At 36.9% G+C, this 27,753-nt stretch overlaps 1 protein-coding gene across 8 annotated transcripts in view; it reads left to right on the top strand.

Annotated features, from left to right (window-relative positions):
• The window catches only part of LOC310737604 (low density lipoprotein receptor adapter protein 1-B), a 37,720-nt gene extending 13,063 nt beyond the window's left edge, over positions 1-24,657 (top strand). Inside the window, exons 3-10 of one of the 8 annotated variants that reach the window (XM_083562006.1) lie at positions 940-1,052; positions 10,836-10,950; positions 11,620-11,692; positions 11,981-12,061; positions 12,170-12,294; positions 15,993-16,027; positions 19,605-19,633; positions 22,314-24,657. In XM_083562006.1, the coding sequence (XP_083418132.1) occupies positions 940-1,052; positions 10,836-10,950; positions 11,620-11,692; positions 11,981-12,061; positions 12,170-12,294; positions 15,993-16,027; positions 19,605-19,633; positions 22,314-22,360 (618 nt within the window). In that variant the 3' untranslated portion in view covers positions 22,361-24,657. Of the gene's footprint in view, positions 1-939; positions 1,053-10,835; positions 10,951-11,619; positions 11,693-11,980; positions 12,062-12,169; positions 12,741-14,423; positions 15,382-15,992; positions 16,028-16,652; positions 19,579-19,604; positions 19,634-21,149; positions 21,188-22,313 lie in introns of those variants that run through there. The other 7 variants (XM_083562007.1, XM_083562009.1, XM_083562008.1 and 4 more) reach the window with 7 other exon arrangements.
• The last annotated feature ends 3,096 nt before the right edge of the window (positions 24,658-27,753 follow it).

Genomic DNA, 27,753 nt, shown 5'->3' with positions numbered 1-27,753 from the left:
GCATCCAATATTTCATAGAATATTGGCTCTTAAAGTAGTACCCAGTTACATTTAGGGGTTTGTGCAACATTTCCAGGGCTTTTCATTTTTCCACACTCGTAGAAATCAAGTATTTTAAATGTTTGTCTAGATGGCTATATTGTGTCCCTCTATTAGTCTATATTGTGACCCTCTTCCCACTGAGACTAACCCTTTGAATTGGATTACAAGGGAAAAGTATTCCTTTCCAAACTGAGGTTTTTACACTGTAATTAAAACCAGCTCACTTAGGGAGGGACTTATGTCCAGTCAGATTGCATGACAGATGCACTTTTCCTGATAAACCATTTTCCTGATAGAATCCGACTCCGAGGGATTACACACTGCTTTAGTGTAGCTGCTTGCTTTTTTTTCTTTTTTTTTTTCTTTCATTTTTGCACTTTAACAGTGGTCTCACGAGCATAGTAAAGGCCCTCCAGATATAGTTTGCCCGATTTCCTCATTTTCTTTTGTCCTTGAAAGATGCCTCTCTTTCTCTCTTTTTCCTTCTATTTCTCTCTCATGGAAGACAGTTCCATGTCACAGTTCATACACCATGGCAAGACTGAGCACAGGTATAAAGACTCATTATACAAACCAGTAAGGCCTCTCTCAGGCAAAGATTTCAAAGCAGACTGTCTGAAAGATATGTCTGGTGCTCTGGACTGATGAGGCAAATTTTGAAATATTTGGCTTTTTAGCTCTTCACCCTTCATCAGTACCTGAATTTACTTACATCCTTGTGGTTAAATGAGCAAAAACTCAGGAATAGCACCCCAAAATCTAGTGGAACACCTCCCCAGAAGAATGAAGGTTATGCCCAAAAAGCACATATGAATCTTAGGGTCAATTGTCCACAAACGTTTGTCCACATATTGTTGTAATATCATTGGACATGCAATTTGTTTTTGCCTTTTACAGGCTCGTGCCAGTGCCAAAAAGTTTCGGAAGGTGACCCTCACTGTCTCCCCTAAAGGAATCATCCTTACAGACACGGAGACCAGCGATCTCATTGAAAACGTATCTATTTACAGGTAGTTATGTATGTCGTTTCTTAGACCCTGTTCTATATACAATACAGTACTTTTTTTTAACAATACAAGGATTAGACAAATTACCACTTGTTAGTAGTTATAAAAAACAAGTGTTTTATATAATTCATTCTCTTGCATGTTTAGCCTCGATTAATCCTTTTTCTGTCTTCGAGTCAAACTCCTTTTTTTTGTTAATAAAATTGTACCAGACTATTGAAAAGTAATTATGAAGAATAGATTATCACTTTGCATGCATCTTTTGGAATTTATAAAAATAATAATAATAATAATAATAATAATAATAATAATAATAACAATAATAATAATAAAACTTACTTACCTGAATTTATTCTACTTTTTGGGAAAAATTATACATTGTGGTTTAGAGACCAGACAAAAAAAATCTTGCTAAGAGATTATTGAACACTATCAAAGGATAGACTTCTGAGTCTAAATATAGCTATTAAAGAAAAACATCTGACCTTTCATCATTGATTTCTTCCAAGTCTCATGATAAGAACCTTTAGAAAACAACCCAGACACCCCATAATCCTCTATAAGCAACCATATAATGTTGCTAATACAATAAGTCTTTGAAAGTTTGATACTTATTGTTGCTATCCAAATATAATTATACATTTTTATTGGTTTTACCATTTTTTGCCATTGTATTTTATTCCTATTATTATTTGCAAAAACTGCTGTAAGATTTGTTTAGTGTATCTTTTTTTTGTTTGTTTGTTTGTTTGTTTTTTTTAGTGTAAAATGATACACAATAGGGTGTGCTTGTGTTTTCCACAGTAGGATTATTAGTAGGAATGTTAGGTCTAGATATTAAGGAAGAATGGTGTGTGTGTGTGTGTGTGTGTGTGTGTGTGTGTGTGTGTGTGTGTGTGTGTGTGTGTGTGTGTGTGTGTGTGTGTGTGTGTGTGTGTGTGTGTGTGTGTGTGTGTGTGTGGAGAAGAGGGTGTTGAGGAGTATCAAGTAGAGAGCAGGTCTCTGACTGCTGCTCTGCTGATGCTTTCTTATCAGCACTACCAGAGATGCAGCATGTTTCAAATCTGGTTAATCACACCGCCTTGTTTTCCTGTCCTTGCATCACTTCCATATTTCTCAGCTCTACTGTCTGAGATGCAAGAAAGGCAAACAAGGTCAGGAGGAATCAAGGACTAATGTGTTTACCAAATGTGACGTGACTCTAAAGCGATCTTACTTATTGATGATGTGCTGCACAGGGCATAATGAATCTGCATATGCCCAGCATCGTGTTGTTACCAATGAAATAAGATCAATTAAATGTCCATATCTCATTAATATTATAATACAAAATACATCATGCAGATGCACTGGGACACATCATCAGTGATGTATCCTGGGGTCATTGGGTGTTTCGGGTCTTTCAACATCAGACACCCTCGTCTAGGCGACCCAGCCGGGGTTGATCAGACTCTGGCCTGTGTCCCAGTAGCAATTGCCCACGGTTCTGCCCTCTTCTTCTCTGCAGCTTCAGTTGCAGTTCTAATCGCCTACCTCTTTGCCTCCCCAGTGATTCCTAGTAGAGTAAGTACTTTGCAAAGTGAACGCCCTGCAAAACCTCTACACCCCACCTCCGAAGGCTCACAACGAGTTTTTCAGCCCTCCCTTCTATACTCTTCAACTAACTCTTGGTACTTAGCCCACTTCCTCTTGTTGGCCTCTTCCATGCGCTCTTCCCAGGGCACAGTGAGCGGCAATAAAATCAATTGCTTGGTGGAATCTGAGATATGATCACGAAGTTGTGTAGATGTTATTCTGGTAGGGATCTTCAGCCATTTATCGAGATCCACCTGCAATTGCCAGTCCGTTGCATAAGTAAGAAGACCAGACTTTACTCTGGATTGTGGGTGGGCCTTCTCTCCGGCTTTTAAAAACTGGATGGTCTTTGGCTTAAAATGGCCTTTGTTGACATTAATGGCTATGGCTAAGCTCTCAGCAATTGCCTTAAGCACTTTGTCGTGGCGCCAACGATAGCGTCTATCTCCAAGGGCTTTTGAGCAGCTGCTGAGGGTATGTTCTAGCGATCCCCTTCCCAAACAAAGGGGACATGAACGTGTCTCACTTTTTCCCCAGAGGTGAAGGTTTGCAGGACTTGGTAAGACATCATAGACAATTTGGACTAAGAACCTGATACGATAGAAATCTTCTTTCCAAATATCAGCCCAGGTAATCTTTTACGCTGCCGAACATTAACCCATCTAGTCCAAGCTCTTTGTTGTCCCAATCCCACTATCCGGCTAGCTCTTTCTAACCGTCCTCCTCGCCTGCCCGCACTTCTTGCTGAACAAGATGTTGCCGTTCTTTACCTTGCGCATTGTCAATTCTCACAACCGGGAAGTAGCGAAAGCCTGCACCTGCTGTTGCTATTGGCCCCACCAGTGCCTCGTGCCTCAACCGTGACTAAGCCACTTGTCTGCACTCCATTTCCTGCTTGAGCGCACCTGTATGCCAGCTGCTGCCACCTAGGGATCCCTAGACTCTCTGTACTGCCATGCTTTCCATGTTCTTGACACCATGGACTCTTCAGTAAGACTACTCATTAGAAGGTGCAGAATATTACTGGTGCTATATAAAGCAGTACTGCTCAGGCTTAGTGGTAAACCAAGCCTTTGCAGGTACCTTTGCAGGTAACCGCTTATCCTTCTTTCCAGGGCCTCAATCGTTGTTATTGGCACTTTGTACACTAGCAAAGGCCGCAGGATCCAGGGCAGGATACTATGCTGATAGACCCAGGACTTAAATCTCCCTGGAAGGTTTTTTTTTTTTTTTTTTTTTTTAAGTGTTGATGTTGCACGTATTTCACTGAATTCCCATATTTGCATTTTCAGACTGAGGATTTGTATTAGGATGTATTGAATGATTTTTATTCATTTTGTATAAGTCATTTTTATCATATTTATTTGCTTTGTTATATAGAGCATAACATATGAAACATAAATGAAGCATATTATGTTTACATCACTTAGTACAATAAAGAAAAGACCTTTGTTTAGGGAGCAGCTCTGCATCCTTTATCTATTAACATCCTTCATTAGCCTCCTTACAAAGAACAGGCTTTGATTGATTTCTAGATTGGAGGGTAACGAATGTATTGGAGTCATTATAGATTGCCCCTCCCCCCATCCTGCTCTTCACACCAGCCACACTCCTGTTAGTCACAGAGAGAACTGGTGTCCTGTCAAACTCATTCGCTGCTTTTTGGTCTTCTGCCTGTATTATTAATATGTCTCAGAAAATGAAATGAATAGAATTTCTGAAATACACTTGCCCCTCTAGATGGTGTTCTTTTCTCTTGCTCTTGGCTTAGAAGAATGATCTCCTGTGGGAACGCCGCACTTCCTGGAGTGCAGGGTTTTCCATGTCTGATGCGGTCAGTAAAGGCTTTGATCCCATTCGGCTTGATTTCAAAGAGCTAGACTTGAAAAGCAAAGCTTGTTATTTGTTATCGGTCAGAGAACTGCTTTTGTCAGTGAGTAATGATGCATTGTATATAATGCTATATAGTATATGTACATATAATTGGAAAAGGCAAATTAGGCCAGTACTTTAGTTTAGTTAGTACTTCTTTTATAGTTAAAATTGGTTTTATTTTTTATTTTTTTATTATAATTAATTGTCCTGCCCCACTGAAAATATAAATGAATGAAATAGACAAATATTCATTAGGAATTTGACAAACCTATTTTTACTTATCCACAACCCATACTGTTTACTTTAGATTGTTTATTACTGAAAAGCAATGACCACTGATGTATAATTTATTCATGCTGTTATACAAGCAAACAAGACCGAAGGAGAGAAAGAGAGACGGGTGGAATGCTACGTCCTGTTATTGCAAAACAGGAAAGAGCTTGACTCTAATGAAATGTTTATGCATCCTCCTTCCTATTAATGGATTCAGCCGTATCTCTGTTCCAAAATAGGAATAGAGGGCAAGAAGAAAATCTTTTCTATCTTTGGCCAAGAAGTCATCTTTCACTTATACATGAAATGTGTTATATTAAAAAAAAAAGGCCTTAGGTTGTGTGTGTATATAGTGATTATTTATCCATGCTCATTTATGCAGTATAATATGCAGTATAAGGTGATAGAAACATAGAAAGAACTTTGTCATTGCACAGTGCAGGTACACAGCAACAAAATGCAGTTTGGCATCTACCAGAAGTGCAAAAAGTAGCAATCATGCAAATAGTGCAGATAAATATGTGGCATATGAACACAGCACTTTATTAGGTACACCTGTCCAACTGCTTGTTAACACAAATTTCTAATCGGCCAATCACATGGCAGCAACTCAATGCATTTAGGCATGTAGACATGGTCAAGACGATCTGCTGCAGTTCAAACCGAGCATCAGAATGGGAAAGAAAGGTGATTTAAGTGACTTTGAACGTGGCATGGTTGTTGGTGCCAGACGGGCTGGTCTGAGTATTTCAGAATCTGCTGATCTACTGGGATTTTCACGCACAACCATCTCTAGGGGTCCGAAAAAGAGAAAATATACAGTGAGAGGCAGTTCTGTGAGCACAAATACCTTGTTGATGCCAGAGTTCAAAGGAGAATGGCCAGACTGGTTCGAGCTGATAGAAAGGCAACAGTAACTCAAATAACCACTCGTTTCAACCGAGGTATGCAGAAGAGCATCTCTGAATGCACAACACGTCGAACCTTGAGGTGGATGGGCTACAGCAGCAAATGCCCACACCGGGTGCCACTCCTGACAGCTAAGAACAGGAAACTGAGGCTACAATTCGCACAGGCTCACCAAAATTGGACAATAGAAGATTTGAAAAATGATTCTGCTGCGACATTTGGATGGTAGGGTCAGAATTTGACGTCAACAACATAAAAGCATGGATCCATCCTGCCTTGTATCAACGGTTCAGGCTGGTGGTGGTGGTGTAATGGTTTGGGGGATATTTTCTTGGCACACTTTGGGCCCATTAGTACAAATTGAGCATCGTGTCAATGCCACAGCCTACCTGAGTATTGTTGCTGACCATGTCCATCCCTTTATGACCACAGTGTACCCATCTTCTGATGGCTACTTCCAGCAGGATAACACGCCATGTCATAAAGCGCGAATCATCTCAGACTGGTTTCTTAAACATGACAATGAGTTCACTGTACTCAAATGGCCTCACCAGATCTCAATCCAATAGAGCACCTTTGGGATGTGGTGGAACGGGAGATTCGCATCATGGATGTGCAGCCAACAAATCTGCAGCAACCGCGTGATGCTATCATGTCAATATAGACCATATTCTCGGAATGTTTCCAGTACCTTGTTGAATCTATGCTCTGGAGGATTAAGGCAGTTCTGAAGGCAAAAGGGGGTCCAACCCGGTACTTGTAAGGCGTACCTAATAAAGTGGCCAGTGAATGTGTGCGTGCGTGTGTTTATTATATTTATGTGTATGTATGTATGTATTTATGTACAGTGAATAAATATAAAGGATATAGTAGAGTAGAGATGTGTGGACATTGTGAGAAGTACATGTAAATGGTTCTAAAGCTTATGGTGTGTGAGGTTGCTTATTGTTGTTTTTATTTGTTCAGCTGGAAATCTGCTCGGTGTCTGCGTAATGAGATTTCACTGACAGGTTAAAACTCGTCTTGGCTTTGCTCCCACTGTGCCAGTGCTAACATCTTCAGCACAGCCTCTACAGCACAGTGCAGTAAAGAAGAACATATACAGGCTCCCTCTTCACTTAAACAATTCAACCTTATCTAAAGCACATTGTTCATAAAATCCTCTTTTACTTTAGTTTTTCTGGAGTAATGTCTTTTATTTTAAAGATTCTTTTACAAAGATTTGCGAAGATCAATTTTGCAAAATGACATCTCCAGCACACTATTTCTAAAGAAACAACATACCTCGGTTTCTCAGCGTTTCAGCCCAGTTAGAGGCTTACTAATGCAAATCTTTTTGTGTGTCTTTATTGATGGACAGTTCTGCCTTGATTGACACCACACCAAATATCACTGTTGTAGCTAAAACTGTAAACACTTGTTTGTTTTTATTTTAGTGGAACGTCTCAAGTCAAATGAGACAATTGTAATACTGAATGAAATTCTGTTTACTTTTTTATCAATACCTCTATATACTTTCTACCAAACCAGGAGCGCTTTACTAATTCTATGTAGGACTCCCCCACCCCTATTTCTATTTACGCTCAGGGCAGCATTGCTTTATGATCCTGGTCTGATCCTGGATCCATGTTTGCATGATTGCAATGGAAATCTGTTTTGGAAATTTGGAAATCCTCTGTTGTACCACATCAAAATTATGACAATAGATTCAGATTTGCGTAGGCCAATGAAGTATACTTCTTATGTAGCCAGCTTGATATTTACATTTGTGGCATTTAGCAGATGCCCTTGTCCAGAGCAACATACAAAAAGTGCTTTAAGTCTCAATCAATGAATAAATCTACACTGGTACCCTAGATTACAAAGTTAAATCAGTCTACAACTCTGTAGATTTTTATTGAAATTATTATCTTATTATAATTTTTTGTTAAACAAAGCAAACTTGGAAATTGTTAGTTTTAGTGTTTCAGGAAGCGGTAAGTTTTCAACCGTTGCTTAAACATAGCCAGGGACTCTGCTGTTCAGATATCTAGTGGAAGTTCAGTCCACCGCCTTGGTGCCAGAACGGAGAAGAGCCCTGAAATATGTGAAATAACCCTAAGAGAAGGTGGTACCAGTTGAGCAGTGCTGGAGGATCTCAGACAGCATGGTGCAGTATGAGGTGTGATGAGGTCTCCGAGGTAAGAGGGTGCTGGTCCATTTTTGGCTTTGTAGGCAAACATCAGTGTTTTGAATCTAATGCGTACAGATTCCAGATGGCAGTGGAGGGAGCATAGCGGTGGGGTGTGGTGGGAGAACTTGGGCAGATTGAACACAAGTTATGCAGCTGCGTTTTGGATCATTTGCAGTGGACGAATAGCGTTCAGAGGAAGACCTGCCAGCAGAGAGTTGCAGTGGTCCAGTCTCAAAATGACAAAAGACTGAACAAGCATCAAGGACAGAAATGGTCGAATCCATATTTTGTCACTTTCAAGTGGCACGTTATCATGCTAAAAGTGGTAATTGTAGCCATAAGGAATGAACATGGTCATTATCAATACACAGATAGGCTGCCACATTTAAACATTTCCTGACTGGTATTATAAGCACAATGTGTGACAGGAAAATATTCCCCACAGCATTACACCACCGGCAGCCTGAACCGGCTCATAGATTCATACTGTTGATGCAAGATTCTAATATCTGCATGCGTCATTAAACAGCAAGATTCCTCAGACCAAAAGATGTAGAAATGTAGAATGGAACCCACGGTGGACTTTTACTGTTGTAGTCCATCTGTCTCAAGGTTTGATACTGACTGTAAAAATTAATAAATTAATCTGGTGTTCCTAATAAAGTGACAAGTTCATGATTGAATCTTCTGTTCAGGACATTTATTTAACAGGATTTAAATGGATTCTTTGTAAATTCCAGCATAAGTTTATTCTTTTTGTTATTAGTTTGGTGGAGAAACTTTATTTAGGCCAGTATTTGGAACTTTGCTCTTTTGTCCCACAGATCATAGCTGCTTATAATTAAGTCTGGAACTGCAATACTGATGAAGATAATTAACGACTTGCCACGTACATCAATGCATCAAAAAAGAGTGAGAGAAGAAGAGCACTTTGGGCATTCTTATTTAGGTCGGGTATCAGTAATAACACTGCTTATATAGTGATTGTTAGAGCTAAGCCCTGAATGCAACACCTGCTTTTCTAGGTTAAAATCTACATATACACAAAATACTTGACTCTTGCCTTGAGTTTTGAATCACCTTTTTGATCTGTGGTTTAAAAAAAAAAAAAAATAATTTATATGTGATTTGGAAAACACAACAAGATTTATAAACACCTATATAGAACTAATATATATATATATATATATATATATTTATATATATATATATATATATATATATATATAGTACCTTCTTCATATGCCATGTAGATTATTAAGTGGTGGGCTGTCAGGGCCAGCAAGGGCTTCTCTTTTGGCCGAAACATTATCAGAATCCCTGACTTACATTTTGCTACAATTTTTTCCATGAATATTTATTAAATTATTCCCAATAGTTAATTCTCTTCAAGTTTTTTCTTACTTGTGCTGCTCACTGTAGTGTAAGTTTAGGAAAGTTTCTATCTAATCAGATTTCAGCCATCAAATCACGTGTTGCCAGGGTCAAAATCTGCCATAAGGCTACCATCTGTAGTGTAAAGTACATATTGCTTTTACACAAACGTTTTCACTATATAGCTTTAGGAACTCCATTTTCTCCACAGGGGCATTAAAATGCTGGAACAAGGAAATAATATTACAGCATACAAGAACATCTTATATATTGTTTTATAACAGAAGTCACCCCATTTTGATCCCTGCCCAAGGATTTAACACAATAACTCAAGTGAATGAGCCAGTCACATGGAGATGGATGGGCCAAGTGCAGAGAAGGTCAAGAGGCCCACATCTAAACTAAGGAAACTATATTTTATTTCATTTCATTTAATTTCTTGCTTACACAGAGTTTAGAGCACTCAGGAGGCTAGAAGGAACAAGAGTTACAGAAATGACCAGTCCAGTGTTGCGCACCAGCACACAGCAAGTTTCACTCGAGACTAAGTAATAAATGACTGGAAAACTTTCTGTAAATAGACAGTCACAAGTGGTGCTGATTGCCATCAAGTATAATCAAGGCCTTGCTTTCTGGCATCCTCTGGTAATGGATCTTGTCTGACATTGTCTCTGCTTACAGTGTGCTTCCCTCTAGTGTTCGCACAAGCATGCTGAGCAGGCTGTAGCATGCTAGCTTTTGTGGCGCCCACATTTGGTATTGTGATCTGGTGTCCACAAACCTTTTTGCCATAGTGTATAACTGGTCTGTTTATTCAGCAAATGTCTTCTGTATTTAAAATATCAGATTATTACAACATTCTGTGTTGGGGAAGAGCTACTCCAAACATTACAGAAAAAAGAACAGATGGAATCTTTCCATGCTTTAGTTGTAATTACATTCTTAGATGCTGTGAGAAGATGAGTGCAATAAGATTTAATTTGAGGTACTGAAGATGTGAATTGGAACCAATGACTTTGGCCTTACAAGATGTCAGCATTTTATTATTATTATTATTATTATTATTATTATTATTATTATTTTATAAATATATTATTTGTTTATTTGATATAAGTAGTCATGAACAGTTTGTCAATCAGGTGGCAGGGTAACACTTGTTATATTTGTATGTTATTATTTGTAAGTATACAGTGCACAGATACAACCATCATGATTAATAATGCTCACAGTAAAAAATACACATTTCTCTTTATGCAGATCTTCTAGAATTACTGACATTTATGCACATCTTTATTAAACCAAATTCACTTTAAAAAGGATGCTCATTTAAAAATCATGCAAAGCTAGTGTGTTTCCTATTGTAACTTTGTTTTTTTTTTTTTTTTACTTTTGTTATTAATTTATTAAAAAAAAAAAAATTTGCCCTAATATGTTTATCTATTAAACAAAAATTGTGCTTGTTTTCTTTTTTTATATAATTTTTTTTTCTGCATTCTGATTAAAGCAGTTTAACTGCATTTGCATCTGTCTGCACTTTTTGTTGATTTTCTTTCTACTTTCTAATCAACTACTAATCAATACATGCTTAATTGTTATCTACTTTCTAGAATCTCTTACTGCACGGCTGATAAAACTCAGGATAAAGTCTTTGCCTACGTGTCACAGAGTGAATTCAGTGAGACTCTGGAGTGCCATGCCTTCCTTTGCCAAAAGAAGAAAATTGTGAGTCTGTATTTAAGATGAATGCAACATGTTTGAGTGCAGAAGGATAACTACAGAGTTATAACTTCATTTCCCCAATTTATATTTGTAAATTGCTTGATGATGAATCACAATTTGTAAACAATTATAATAGTGTACCTGCTAATTAGTACAGTTTAAACACTGCGTTTTTGGCACAGCTATATATAAACATGACAAATATTGTCAATTTTTTCAAAAAAAAATCACTGTTGTTATTGAAAAAATATTAGAGATTGCATTTTTTTATTGTATGTGGGTTGTAACCCATGCTACCTCTTTTAAAATGATCTTGTTACATAATTGACCCACATTTTATTTTTATTTAAACTTTATTTTAAATTTGAAAAATGTATGAATTGTAGAAGGAAATGTTTTTTTTTTCAAGCAGAAACAATGAGAAATACAAAATAAAATCCATCCAACTTCAGGAACAAATAAAATATTTTAATATAGTTGTGTAAATTGTTACTCTCCCTCTTCCACCTCTACTACTACTTGGTAACTTCATAGGCAGGATACTTCGGTCAGCCCTCAGTATTTAGTATGTATTTACTTACTGTGAGCCACTGGGGAAACACAGTGTAGGGTGCCTCTTCTCATACACTTTTGTGCAACAGGGCTAAAGTTCACCTTGTTGTGCCCCTACAGGCCCAGGCAGTCACTCTTACTGTAGCACAGGCTTTTAAAGTTGCCTTGGATTTCTGGGAAATTGCCCAAGAAGGTGAGGACTTCTTAAAGACCAAATATATATATATATATATATATATATATATATATATATATATATATATATATATATATATATATATATATATATATATATAATTGTTTTTTTTTTTATGTCTGATATTTGAACCTTGATTGGTATGTCAGTGGGCTACTACAAGAAACCATTATGTCAAGCATTTAGAACAAAATCAATCAAAGAATACACAATGACCATGTAGCATAGCTGTGATAAAACGTCTAAACAGTACCTTAGGACTAATGTTTTGAAAAATCTGTTCAGGAAAAGGAAAAAAGGCTCGAACTTGCTGTTCCTGTTCAAGCAGTGATCTTCATCTGGAAACAAATCCTTCCTCTGCTTTAGGTACAATAAGCCTCCTATATAATCTCCAGTGATTAATGTATAACACAAGATTTTTTAATAAGTTGTGTATGTGATTTGTGTCCGTGTGTGAACTTATGTGTTTGACAGAGACTGAAAAACCCCAGGCTCTAATTGAGTACAGACAACAGAAACCCTGCCTGTCCTCCTCCATTTATTCACCATCCCCACGCAGCAAGCCTGCCAGGAGACAACCAGTCAAGCAGGATTCCTGGGTATGGCATCTTACCCACACTTATAAAATAATCAGTGTGGAAAAACTTAGTGATGTTTATAATAGTTACACTTTATAAGGAACAATTGTACCACTGTTCATTCATGCAATGAGTAGGTTCTGGTAACTAGAACTAACACTCCTTCCAACTGTAGTGTGCAGAAAAGCATGCCAGAACACATCAGACCTTGAGACAGATCATGGATTTAAATTTTTGCTGTGATATGATATATCACCAACATGAATCTAGTGGACCCAATTTGACTTATATCAAAGGTCAGGATGCTGGAGATGAAATGCTTTGAAGAATATATATTTTTATTTCTTGCTATTAAGAATGCTTCAGCCAATCTGCATATTGTTGCTGTCCATTTGCATCCCTTTATGGCCACAATTTACTCTTCATGTAATAGTTAAATATTTAAATATGTGCTTTTTATATATACAGTGGGTACGGAAAGTATTCAGACCCCCTTAAATTTTTCACTTTTTGTTATATTGCAGCCATTTGCTAAAATCATTTAAGTTCATTTCTTTTCCTCATGAATGTACACACAGCTCCCCATACTGACAGAAAAACACAGAATTGTTGACCTTTTTGCAGATTTATTAAAAAAGAAAAACTGAAATATCACATGGTCCTAAGTATTCAGACCCTTTGCTGTGACACTCATATATTTAACTCAGGTGCTCTCCATTTCTTCTGATCATCCTTGAGATGGTTCTACACCTTCATTTGAGTCCAGAAATTTTTGATTATACTGATTGGACTTGATTGGGAAAGCCACAAACCTGTTTATTTAAGACCTTACAGATCACAATGCATGTCAGAGCAAATGAGAATCATTAAGGTCAAAGGAACTGCCTGAAGAGCTCAGAGACAGAATTGTGGCAAGGCACAGATCTGGCCAAGCTTCCAAAAAAATTTTTGCTGCACTTAAGGTTCCTAAGAGCACAGTGGCCTCCATAATCCTCAAATGGAAGACGTTTGGGACGACCAGAACCATTCCTAGAGCTGGCCAAACGGCCAAACTGAGCTATCGGGGGAGAAGAGCCTTGGTGAGAGGTAAAGAAGAACCCAAAGATCACTGTGGCTGAGCTCCAGAGATGCAGTCGGGAGATGGGAGAAAGTTGTAGAAAGTCAACCATCACTGCAGCCCTTCACCAGTGGGGCTTTATAGCAGAGTGGCCCGACGGAAGCCTCTCCTCAGTGTAAGACACATGAAAACCCGCATGGAGTTCTCCAAGATGGTGAGAAATAAGATTCTCTAGTCTGATGAGACCAAGATAGAACTTTTTGGCCTTAATTCTAAGCGGTATGTGTGGAGAAAACCAGGCACTGCTCATCACCTGTCCAGTACAGTCTCAACAGTGAAGCATGGTGGTGGCAGCATCATGCTGTGGGGGTTTTCAGCTGCAGGGACAGGACGACTGGTTGCAATCAAGGGAAAGATGAATGCGGCCAAGCACAGGGATATCCTGAACGAAAACCTTCTCCAGAGTGCTTTGGACCTCAGACTGGGCTGAAGGTTTACCTTCCAACAAGACAATGACCCTAAGCACACAGCTAAAATAACGATGGAGTGGCTTCACAACAACTCTGTGACTGTTCTTGAATGGCCCAGCCAGAGCAATGACTTCAACCCAATTGAGCATCTCTGGAGAGACCTAAAAATAGGTGTCCACCAATGTTTATTATCCAACCTGACAGATCTGGAGAGGATCTGCAAGGAGGAATGGCAGAGGATCCCTGAATCCAGGTGTGAAAGACTTGTTGCATCCTTCCCAAAAAGACTCATGGCTGTATTAGATCAAAAGGGGGCTTCTACTAAATACTGAGCAAAGGGTCTGAATACTTAGGACCATGTGATATTTTAGTTTTTCTTTTTTAATAAATCTGCAACAGTGTCAACAATTCTGTGTTTTTCTGTCAATATAGGGTGCTATGTGTACATTCATGAGGAAAAGAAATGAACTTAAATGATTTTAGCAAATGGCTGCAAAATAAAAAAGAGTGAAAAATTTAAGGGGGGTCTGAATACTTTCCGTACCCACTGTATATATATATATATATATATATATATATATATATATATATATATATATATATATATATATATATATATATAGTTAAATAAATACAATACCATTGACAGATCATGAACAATTCCTTTCCTTCTCTATACAATTTTCCTTTCCTTAATCTGGTCTAAAATATATTTGATATATTTGTTCATAGGATATTCACAACTTGAAGTGCTGTAATTTCATGATTTGGATTTTTTTCTTTCTAACTGAAACAGCACGTCTGCACTAAAAGCTTATATACCTATTTACATACATATTATTTTGACCCCATATATACTATGGTACATAAGTAAAAGCAGTTAATGTTAATATCCAAATATTTATGGCTTTGGACCCACAAAATTCCTGGATAGGTATTTGCAAGTTGTTTCCACCAGGTGGTGGTGACTCTCTTTATGTAACAGCCTTTTTTTTTTCTTCTTACTTTCTTTTTCTTTTTTTTCTTTTTTAATTAAAATATGTATTTAAACCACTAGGTGGAGACCTAAACTACTCATGTCTCACACTATACATTCATTTATTTATTCATACTGAGATTCATTTTTGGAGGTGCCCTACATATTGAAATATAAATAGTAAATTAAAACCTACAGAATTGTGCCAATGGAAGTTTATTTATTTAGTATCATTAAAAAATAATAAAAAATAATATTAGTAATATATCAGAAATACATATTTTGGTATGATATTGAATTTAAAAGAACTCAAATGAAAATCTATGGACAAACTAAATCCACTATAAATCCTCAAAATCATAAGCTTTGTTTAAACTAACACAGCCTCCTAAATGCATAATGACTCCCTTTGAAATGATGCATAAAATGACCTTTTATCGACGATAATAATAGACCACTGATATACTGGAACAGGATCAGTCCTGAAGGACCATGAAGGAATCCTGCATTCAATTTTAAAATTCAAACTCTTAAAAAAGATAATAATAATAATAATTGTCAGACCCAGCACTGTCTGTTTTAAAAAACCAACAAACAAAAAAAAATATGTTGCCATTATCCATAACCCAACCTTCACAAAAAGATTTTTTTTTGCCTGTGGATGTTCAGTAAGAGGAAAATCCCACTTCTAGAGACCACAGTGATGCCTGGCCATTCTGACTTTTTATCAAAAACTGCATTATAAAATGCTGAATCTAAAGGTTTCTACTATTGAGGTTCTGACCTTCTTATAAATAAATGAAGGACAGACTGGCTTTAGACTCCAGCTGCAATATAATCACTCACCATGGAGACCTTATGCAAGATTACATCGATCAGCTCCTTCAGCTGTACTTCCTGATAGACTCTCTTCTTGTTAATTAAATCTTGTTCATGGTGACTGAATTCCATTTATTGAAAAGAAAGGAAAGTGTTTACTATACCAGTGTACAGTTTATAACACTCTGGATAAGTTGGATGTAAATGTTTAATTTCAGAGATTAAATATATGGCTGGTTCACAATCTGTATAAAACAAAACATTCATTTATTTTTTGGCTAATAGAGAATTGAATCATATAATGAACATATTATAGAGGTATTTATGTTAATTTCAGAGCTTAAATGTGTCACTGATCATAAATCTCAGAATGTCTTTTTTTTTTTTTTTTTTTAAGGATATAGATGACGAAGGCTTCAACACATTGTCGAGGTAAGTCTATTACAGTAAGTCTTCTTTCCAATATTAAAAAGAGTTGGCTATGTAATTACTGCAGTACAAACTGTAATGGTTATCCATATATTAATGGTAGGCATATGTTTATTGGCTTTATTGGTTTTAAAATATTATATAACAAATGTACATTTTGTTTCAAAAGATATAACAAATATTATTATAGTTCTAAAAAAATCATGTGTATGCACATTAACTTTATTAACTAATATAAAAAAAACTCACGCACTGATTAGTTATCTTAATCACATACTGCTGTATGGGTTGAAAGGGTTTTTGCAAACGACTGCAAAGGCTAATCTCAAAGCTTATTATTATTGGGCACACATTTAAGGTTGAGAGGCATTCCAATTGTAGCCCAGTTCACAAATTCACATTGTACAACTGTGATGTTCAGAATATTTAATGCACTGTATATGAGCTTGGGGGTTCTCCCAGGAAGAGCGATATGTCATTCTTTAAAAAAGAATTGTCAGTAATATGATGCACAAACAGGCTTACAGATTATCTTGGCCACATGCAGTTAATTTTCTTATTTTGTAGGAGAAAATGATAGGCCATATACAAACCAGGCTTTTGCCTTACATGTTTTTCCATTCTACAGTGAACTGCTCTATACCAAAAAGCAGAGAAACAGAAATGGGGAGAGCGACAGAGAGAGCGACAGAGAGAAATTCAATGCACTGTCTGAACCCAAAAACTTGTCTTTGTCTGTTTTATCATACCGATGTAAATCAGCTTTGAAAGATAAAATATATGTTTATAGGGTGGATTTGATAATTATGTGGAGTATTGTAGGTATATTAATGAAAATGTGTGTGAAGGCCCCACAATTCTATCAAGGTTTTGCTCCTTGTGCTGAGCTGTTAAAAGTGCCTGAATATGAGAGAAGGCAAAATAGCAAAAACACATTTTCCTTTCTAATAGTAGCTATTACCATTGTGCACAACCCAACAACCAACAGAGTAAATCTCCCATCTGGAAAAATCAATACTTTTCGAAAGAATTAATAGCACTTTCCAAACTCATAAAGTTAGACATTGCAAAGTGCTTCATTTTATTCTTTCTTGTTTTGACTGTATGATGTAAAGCAGTTGCATGATGCCAATAGGCATCAATTAACTGATGGTGTCACTTCAATTTATTCCCATTCAAAGCTGCTGAGTTATCATAATAATATAGCAGATGCCTTTTCATGACTTTTCAAGAAACAGATCCTGTGTGCAGCTACTTAAACATGAAAAATCATCATGCTTCATGTCATGACTCCTTATGCTTACTTTCTGCACCTGCAGCTCTGATATACTTACCTAATCTTCACTTTGCTCCATTGCAGTGGTAAATAAATGCTGAGCTTTAGATTTTTTTAATGCCCCAATAGGGAGGACTCAAATTCTCCAGAGACAAGAAATTAATATTGGTTCTGCTAATGTAGTTGCCTATAGTGCTGTTTTAACAGTTTGCATAACCATATGTTTTGGGATACAAAACTACTCATTGTAAAGAAATATATATTTAAAAAAAATAATTAAAACACTATAAAGCTAAATAAAAAATATAAAAATCCTTTATTAGGAAGGGTTTTAATATTCAAGCATTTAAACATTCAAGGTTGTGGGACCCAAAATCCAGATACACTATAACTATACAAAGGTTTGTAAACACCTGACTGTTATACCCATATCTGTTTATGGAACATCCCATCCCAGATTTAATCCCCCTTTGGTGTTATAATACCATGTATACTTTTAGGAAGACTTCCACTAGATTTTGGAGTGTGGATTTGTGAGCATTTTGCCACTAAAGCATTAGTGAGATCAGACACTGATGTTGAGGGCAGGTTGTTGAAGTACCAGTTCATCCCAAATTTGATTGGTGGGATCAAGGTTAGGGCTCTGTGTAGGATTCTTGAGTTCTTTTCCACCAAACTTGGCAAACCAAGTTTTTCTGGCACTGCTGGAACAGGTTTGGGCCTCGTAGTTCCACTGAAGGTAAACACTTGCCACAACATGCAAAGATATACAATTGTGTGCTTCCAATTTTGTGGCAACAGCTTGGGGAAGGCCCACATACGGGGATAAATGCCTAAACAAAAAAATATATTGAAAGTTGCTATGTGCCATTAATATACATTTTGTTATGAATCGATCTGCAAATACAATATTTGGTGTAATGTTGACACCGAATTTAGTGCAGATATGTTCATATGTAATCATGAAAATGCTGATAGTCTGTCAGAACTGTACATCAAAAGAAAATTAATCTAACCAATCAAAAACAATATATCGGTATTAACGAGATACATTTTACCACACCGCTATACAAACTCTCCAAATGCCTGCTTGTGAACATTGCACCATGCAGGTTTACAAAACAGCACCATGCTACTCTGATTGAAAGAATAGATCTGGAGGGGATGGAAAGGGACAAAATGAAGGAAAGAACAGTTTTAAGTAGTGAAATTTAGGAGTAAAGAGAGAGGAGATGAATGAAAAGGAATCCAAGGCTGAAAGGGAAAATACAAAAGAGAAACTGCAAGATAAATGTTTGGCTACTTCAAGTTAAGAACGATTTATTCTGTTGCCGTTTGGTGCCTTAACATAAACTGCAGGACTCCTTTTTTCCTACAAAATTATAGAAGAAATGCTGAACTTGAACATTGACCTATAATGTCTTAACGCTTGTAACGCCATGTATTTTAACTGGACTGAACAGGTTCATGAGGGAGGAATAAAACATGATGGCTGTTCTGGGAAAATAATCCACGGACCAGCTGGTGTGATATGACCCGACTCCAAGCTGATTGGTTAATATCTTATCTGCCTAATCAGATTAGAGAATTGAATCTGTGGTATAACAGCTATTAAAGCATTAGATTTTCACACCTTGGGTCCTTATAATAATAATATAAATAGGTTCTTGCATGCCTTAACACAGGTGTAGGCTTCTGGCCACAGGCAGCTCATCTTATAGACCTGGAGTGTGAACACAGTCTAATTAAAGATTAGGTATTTAATCCTAGCAGGTGATCCACAGAGGGGGCTGACACAAAGCTAATCCCCTGGATCCTTCTAAACAAACAGAAACTCAGTTGTGTAATTGACCAGAGTGATTTATATTTGTTTTCCTCTGCCAATGGTGGTAGTCAACACTGCTATCATGCCAGTGAATTAATATGCTTGGTCATTCAGCAAGTATAAATCAACTAAGTTACCTCGGCAACAAGCTCCCACTGTTATTACTATAATGTAACAAGGAACGTAGCCAGGATCACTGAATAAAAAAAAAAGGAAGCTTGCAGACATAAATCTCTTCAAATGAGATCAGTTTAATCGTTATCTCTCTGTTGTAAAAGTAGAGGAAATACTTGAAGTGATGCTGTTGGGAAAACATCCATCAAAGCATCATTTCAGTGATTCTTGTATTCCTATACTGCTTATGACACAAAGGTTAAAACATGTCATATATATAAGCAGTTGAGTTAAGGCAGTATGTGATGTAATTACAGCGCAATGAATAAAGAATTAACACTCTGTCTTTGTCACTTGTCATGCAGCAGTATGGGGGTGGAGGAAATGGAAACAGGTAAGTGAGGTGATTTATTTTATTTGAGGGGGGTGTAGAGATGATTGCTGGTTTGCAGAAGTGTGAGAATTTTGTACTGTAGGTGGTAAAGGTTGCATTTCTTAGTGAAGAGCCATTGACTCAAGACGCTTCTAAAACATTTTTCCCATATTTTCGATTTAAAGGGACATTCATTCTTATTATCACGCTACATATAGTGTAGATGCGTGCTTGAGATTTTATTTTCCCATTTTTGCCTGCTCCTGAACACTTCCTTAATTGTGTTGTGACCAGCACTGTGTGAAAGAGCACTTTCAGAGCCATGGGTTACACATTACTATTTAATTTCACTAGGCTAGTTTAGAGTCAGATTAACATTGCATTCCTGCTCATAGAGGCTGATCCAGATTTCTGTTGTCAGAGATGAACATGGTGGAAATACCACATAGACAGTTCTAAAAATTTTGCCTTTTACATCCAGCATTAATTTGTATGCATGGTACTGCATGGCTCATTCTCATTTGCAAATGATACACCAGCTCATCCACACAAGCACATGTTAGGAACTGGTACATAATATGAATGAAAAATGATATGCAAGTGCATCATTTTGCACATTTATTGTGCAAATTTTAAAAGCCGCTTTTAAAGCATTGACGCTGGAAATGCAACTTGAAGCCTGTATATGGTTGTTTGAATTAAATTAAAGTCTGGTTTTCATCTTTGGACAACAATTTGACTGTTTGTTTTTTTAAATGGCTGGTCTTCTAGTAAAAATGAGTTTATGAATATGACTTCAAAACTAAATCCCATAAATAACACGGGTTCAGAAAACCAAGATTCTGGAAAAAACAAACAAGCAATAACATGAATACAAAACCAATATAAAAGATTGATTAGCTGTTTGGTATATAGAGATCCAAATAAAAAGCACTATCATAGATACTGCATGAAGCAGTATTTACAAAGAGAATAGACATGTAGCGGTTTCCAGAATGAAGGAAGAACCTTCTCAGAGTGAGATTGTGCATTAAGTGCATGCTTGGATCCAAGAGTTTGACATGCCAGGCCCTCTTAGGTTAAAGAGTTGGCAGGCATGTGTAATTCTGAACCAGAATACATAGATGCTGGAAAAGAAAGCCTGAGTGAATATTCCAACCATGCATGCACTCAGCATTTATCTACAAAAGTACAAATATATATATATATATATATATATATATATATATATATATATATATATATATATATATATATATATATATATATATATATACACACACACACACACACACACACACACACACACACACACACACACACACACACACACACAGTGGGTCAATTTGATACACTGTCGATTTTTCACATTTTCGAAACTTATAAAGAACAGAGATATCTGTAATTTTCATCATAGGTACACCTCAACTGTGAGAGACAGAATAAAAAATTCCAGAAAATCACATTGTGTGATTTTTAAACTTTTTAAAGGTTTTGTCCCTAGTGTCCTTAGACAGGTCTTTGTTCTTGCCCATAGTGGAGCGGTTGGAGTCTGGTTGATTGAGTGTGTGGCAATGTGTCTTTTATACGGGTAACGAGTTTAAACACGTGCAATTGATACAGGTAATATTGGTATTTTAATTATTGGTAAGGACCAATTAAAAGGTCTGTGAGACACAGAATTCTTGCTGGTTGGTAGGTGATCAAATACTTATTTCATGCAATAAAATGGAAATTAATTATTTAAAAATCATAGTCATTCTGGATTTTTTATTTTATTTTTTTTAGATTCTGTCTCTCACAGGTGTAACTACGATGAAAATTACAGATCTCTCCGTTCTTTGTTAGTGGGAAAACTTTGAAAATCGGTAGTGTATCAAACACTTATTTGACCTACTGTGTGTATACTATATACCTATACTGTGTACTGTATGACCTACTATAACTCTCTGCTTGCTGTACTTTCTTTTCTTACTTTGTTTGTTACTTGTTCTGATACAGTGAAGAAAAATAGTAGCTCAGTGGTTAAGACATTGGGCTTTGGATTGGAGGGTCACAAGTTTAAATCCTTCAGTAACACGATTAACTCTCAACTGCTCTGCATCTGTGTCTTCCAAATGTTGTAAATTTAGAGAGGTTATTGTAAGTTTCTTATGGTCAATGTGCTGTTATTTGTTAATTTAAAGGGGGGGGCAAGGACAAGATGAAACTGAGTTTCTATATCCTTGGAAACATTGGAGTATTGCAGGGCACAGCTCTTTCACTGTTTCAGCTGCGTACTGTAATAAAAAAAAAAGTTGATGTTGGAAATGTAAAAACAAAATATTTAAAAAGCTAATGTTCACTGTAAGTCTTGGGACTTTTTTTTAGGACATAAACCTTGAATTTCAAATTCTTGTTCTCACTCTTTAAACGTTTTTATTAATAATATGGCACTTTTGTAGGACACCATAGGATAGATTTAGGAATAATGATGGTAATTTTGCAGTTAACTGACCTTGTCAAGTGTTGTCACTGAAGATTTGTGGTATTTCTAAATAGCTTTTGAATTCCGAGAACTTCGTTAGCACTCGTAAATGACAATATTCGTGCCAACTGTTTTGATATCAGATGTCACTCAACGTGAATGTACTATTTTTCCTAATTTGCATAATTAATCTTTTTTTTTTTTTTTTGCTTTTCTGTTCTCTGTCTGAGTCAGACTGGCAGATTCCTGCTCCAGAACAGTGTTTAAGGATGCAGCTGTGAGCCCACTGGAGGAGAACAACATGTCTCTCAGCAGTAAAGAGACAGACTAAATGCATGTGTGCACACACTTTGCCAAAAAGAACAATACCATTATCTACAAATGTAGATGATACATCATGCACCGTCAGCATATAATACCAAATGGCAGCAACATGTGTTCCCAGTATATTTAATTAGCTTTGTTCCTAGAGTAATTTGTGTTTTCACAACATTGGAGAGAAAAGATTCTTTTTAAAAATGTGGTTTATTTGAATTGCAACAATCCATATAAATCTGTTTGCTCCATGCTGAAAGTTTACAGATTTGCTGGTAGTTTGTCACCAGCAGTCTTTCTATTTTGTACATATAGATAATCTATCCACATTTTAATACAAAGAAGAATTACACTCTCAAAACTAAAGGTGCAATGATGTTTTTAGATTTTAGGAGTACTATATAAAAACCTATATGATATATATTTGTGCTTTTATGATCTTATGAAACCAACAAAAAGTCAAAGAATTCAGTTACTCTGATTAAATCAGTTACATTTTTTTTAAGAGTTTACTAATGAACTGTTTAATAATAAAGGTTCAGCCACATACAAACCTAGGTTTTGGTACTATGTCAAATATCATAACCCTAAAACTTCTTTGTAATATATACTTAATATAAGGAATAGACACTATATGGATAGATGTATTGGGACACCTGACTTATCCAGCCATATGTGGTTCATCCCTAAACCACAAAGTTGGAGACGCACAATTGTATATGATGTCTTTTGATGAGATCGCAATACATTTTCCCTTCAAACCTGTTTCAGCATTACAGTGACCCTGTGCAAGAAGCTAGCTCCATGGAAGATCAGTTTAAGATCTTGAGTGGCCTGCTATAGAGCTCTGACCTCAACCCTATTGCCCATCTTTGGGATTAATTGGAATGCTAACTGTTAATTGAAGTGTGTCAACAACAGGTTGACTTCTTTTTTAATTTTATTTTTTATTCCTGGTCATCTAGTAAAATGAGTATTCAAACCTAAATCCATAAACAACACATGTTCAGAAAACCAAGACAGTGGAAAAGACAACAAGCAATAATACATTTATAAGCAATAACATGAATACAAAACCAATATAAAAGATTGATTTTCTGTTCGGTACAAGGAGAAGCAGAAAAAAGGACTATTTTATATACTGAGTGAATCAGTATTTACAAAGAGAATAGAGATGTGTCCAGAATGAAGGGAGAAACTCTTCCCAGAATTTCCCACTTTTGTGTCTGAATGAAATGTCCACAACTGCACTCCAAAATCTAGTGAATCATCGTGTCAGAAGAATGGAGGTTATTATAATAGTAAAAGTGTTCAATGTTTAACATGCCCATATAAATTGTTTTGGTCAACGGTCCACAAACCTTTATCCACTTTTATCTATATAGTGTAAAACACTGTACTTGAGTTAAATGTCCAGACAGGTACTTTGTAATAATCAAGTAATAAAAACGGATAGTAGTGATACTGGTCATTAATTTGCTTAATGAGCCAGAACTAGGCTATATTTATAGATAGACACTTTAAAGCAATTATGTAAGTTGTTCAGGATAAGGGCATCCGCCAGATTCTATAAATGTGTGCACATGCAATACTCGGACAAGTGCATCGTTATATCATACCTAGAGCCCCCAGGACTACACTAGGCTTAGAGATGATTAATAACACTGTGTTTATCTGCTTTTTCCCAATTTCTAAGACACAATTCTTGTGGCAATAAGGATAGCAGGGTAACTGATTCTGTCAACCTTTATAGTTCTAAACTACTTATAAAGCCTTAGGTGTGCCAGGCCACATTTGGAAATCCACATTTGGAAAACTATTCTTGCATTTGTCATTATAGAAGCAATTTATTAAGGTAATTATTTAATATATATTAAAATCTCTACAGTTATGTGAAATACATTTTATGGCCTACATTTCATTTGCAAAATGTGCATTACAGTGTAATATTGTTATTTACAACGTTTGTATGTTGTTAATCATGTTTTTATTACTGTTGGGCTCCCTAGAATGTGCACAATAAGTCATGTTTTCCTGCACACCAGGGACATTTCCTTAGTTTCCCACCAGAAAGCAAATGATGTAAAAATCCATCTTTGACCAAGTAGTGAAAGCACCTAATTTATTCCTGCTTTTCTGTCCTTTTTCTTTCAAGGTCAAACTTGTATAGCAGCACAGTAAAGGTGCATTTTTCTTCTCCTTTTTCTTGTAAAGTTTTTTTTGTACAGTTCTGAATAGGTTTAATATGGTTTTGAACTTCTCTTTTTTTTGTATGTACAGTGAGGAAAATAAGTATTTGAACACCCTGCTATTTTGCAAGTTCTCCCACTTAGAAATCATGGAGGGGTCTGAAATTGTCATCAGAGGTCCATGTCCACTGTGAGAGACATAATCTAAAAAAAAAAATCCAGAAATCACAATGTATGATTTTTAAACTATTTATTTGTATGATACAGCTGCAAATAAGTATTTGAACACCTGAGAAAGTCAATGTTAATATTTGGTACAGTAGCCTTTGTTTGCAATTACAGTGGTCAACCGTTTCCTGTAGTTTTTCACCAGGTTTGCACACACTACAGGAGGGATTTTGGCCCACTCCTCCACACAGATCTTCTCTAGATCAGTCAGGTTTCTGGCCTGTCGCTGAGAAACAAGGAGTTTGAGCTCCCTCCAAAGATTCTCTATTGGGTTTAGGTCTGGAGACTGGCTAGGCCACGCCAGAACCTTCATATGCTTCTTACAGAGCCACTCCTTGGTTATCCTGGCTGTGTGCTTCGGGTCATTGTCATGTTGGAAGCCCCAACCTCGACCCATCTTCAATGCTCTAACTGAGGGAAGGAGGTTGTTCCCCCAAATCTCGCAATACATGGCCTCGGTCATCCTCTCCTTAATACAGTGCAGTCGCCCTGTCCCATGTGCAGAAAAACACCCCCAAAGCTTGATGCTACCACCCCCATGCTTCACAGTAGGGATGGTGTTCTTGGGATGGTACTCATCATTCTTCTTCCTCCAAACACGTTTAGTGGAATTATGACCCAAAAGTTCTATTTTGGTCTCATCTGACCACATGACTTTCTCCCATGACTCCTCTGGATCATCCAAATGGTCATTGGCAAACTTAAGACGTGTCTGGACATGTGCTGGTTTAAGCAGGGGAACCTTCCGTGCCATGCATGATTTAAAACCATGACGTCTTAGTGTATTACCAAAAGTAACCTTGGAAACGGTGGTCCCAGCTCTTTTCAGGTCATTGACCAGCTCCTCCCGTGTAGTTCTGGGCTGATTTCTCACCTTCCTTAGGATCATTGAGACCCCACGAGGTGAGATCTTGCATGGAGCCCCAGTCCGAGGGAGATTGACAGTCATGTTTCTCATGTTTCTCATGTTTCAGTCAGCTTCTTCCATTTTCTAATGATTGCTCCAACAGTGGACCTTGTTTCACCAAGCTGCTTGGCAATTTCCCTGTAGCCCTTTCCAGCCTTGTGGAGGTGTACAATTTCGTCTCTAGTGTCTTTGGACAGCTCTTTGGTCTTGGCCATGTTAGTAGTTGGATTCTTGCTGATTGTATGGGGTGGACAGGTGTCTTTATGCAGCTAACGACCTCAAACAGGTGCATCTAATTTAGGATAATAAATGTAGTGGCGGTGGACATTTTAAAGGCAGACTAACAGGTCTTTGAGGGTCAGAATTCTAGCTGATAGACAGGTGTTCAAATACTTATTTGCAGCTGTATCATACAAATAAATAGTTTAAAAATCATATATTGTGATTTCTGGATTTTTTTTTTTAGATTATGTCTCTCACAGTGGACATGCACCTACGATGACAATTTCAGACCCCTCCATGATTTCTAAGTGGGAGAACTTGCAAAATAGCAGGGTGTTCAAATACTTATTTTCCTCACTGTATATATATATATATATATATATATATATATATATATATATATATATATATATATATATATATATATACATAATATAATATAATGTCTATGTCTGTCTTGTAATATCTAGTATTTTGCTTTGCAAATTTTAATGGTTTGTATGACAGATTCCTTTGAATTATTTTGTATAACGTTTGAACTCCACCAGCTTGCATGGACCTTGTCAATGTGAGTCTTGCATGATGACTACACAGATACTAAATGAAAGCCTTTTCATTTCTTTTCATCCAATTTATGCTGTACATATGTGATTTCTAATCCACAAAAGAAAACCAGAATGATCTGTATAGCTGGACATCAAAGTAATCTTTTTTGTGTAGTTTTGAATATTCTGTGGACAACTGTGTTTGAAGTAATCTGATGGTGCTATTTTTTTATAGACCTATGCAAAGTTTATTTACACAATTGTCTAGTATTAAAAATCACTCAATAAAGTGTCTCACTGAAAATGTAATATGGCCAGAATTTTGTTGAGTATGGATTCTCTGCAAGATGGTATTTTAAACCTTCGGAAGTAATAATAGCAGAACTTTTGAGTGTCCTTCACAAAACAGATGTAATGTCATCCTTCTTGTGTTTGAGCTGAGCTCTCGAATATGTTCCCCAGATGGCTGCAGTGATAATTGGTGAAGAGATTTATGACTCAATGATCTTTACTCACTCATGTTGGTCACCTGCAGTGCACTTCTGCTGTTGAATCAAAGTGGCAATTTAGAGTCAAAGTTTCCCACTATGCCATGCAGCTGGTACATACAGTACTTCCTTCAATTCATCACATCCCAATCAGTATAACATGCTGTCAGTGATTTTGTCAACAGTCTTCTTCTTCTTCTTCTTCTTCTTCTTCTTCTTCTTCTTCTTTCGGCTGCTCCCATTAGGGGTCGCCACAGCGGATCATCCGTCTCCATACCACCCTGTCCTCTATATCTGCCTCTTTTACACCAACTACCTGCATGTCATCCCTCACCACATCCATGAACCTCCTCCTTGGCCTTCCTCTTTTCCTCCTGCCTGGTGGCTCCATCTTCAGCATTTTTCTACCAATATAATTCATGTCCCTTCTCTGCACATGTCCAAACCATCTCAATCTCGCCTCCCTCACCTTGTCACCAAAACATCCTACATGTGCTGTCCCTCTAATAAACTCATTTCTAATCTTGTCCATCCTCGTCACTCCCAACGAAAACCTCAACATCTTCAGCTCTGCTACCTCCAGCTCCACCTCCTGTCTTTTACTCAATGCCACTGTCTCTAATCCATACAACATCGCAGGTCTCACCACAGTCCTATAAACTTTCCCTTTCATTCTTGCAGATACTCTTTTATCACAAATCACTCCTGTCACTCTTCTCCACCCACTCCACCCTGCCTGCACTCTTTTCTTTACTTCCCTAACACACTCTCCATTACTTT

This window comes from Silurus aristotelis, assembly GCF_946808225.1.
Source record: "Silurus aristotelis genome assembly, chromosome: 15".
NCBI lineage: Eukaryota > Metazoa > Chordata > Actinopteri > Siluriformes > Siluridae > Silurus > Silurus aristotelis.
The sequence above is the reverse complement of the archived record's forward strand: the minus strand, read 5'-3'. Positions and strand labels throughout refer to the sequence as shown.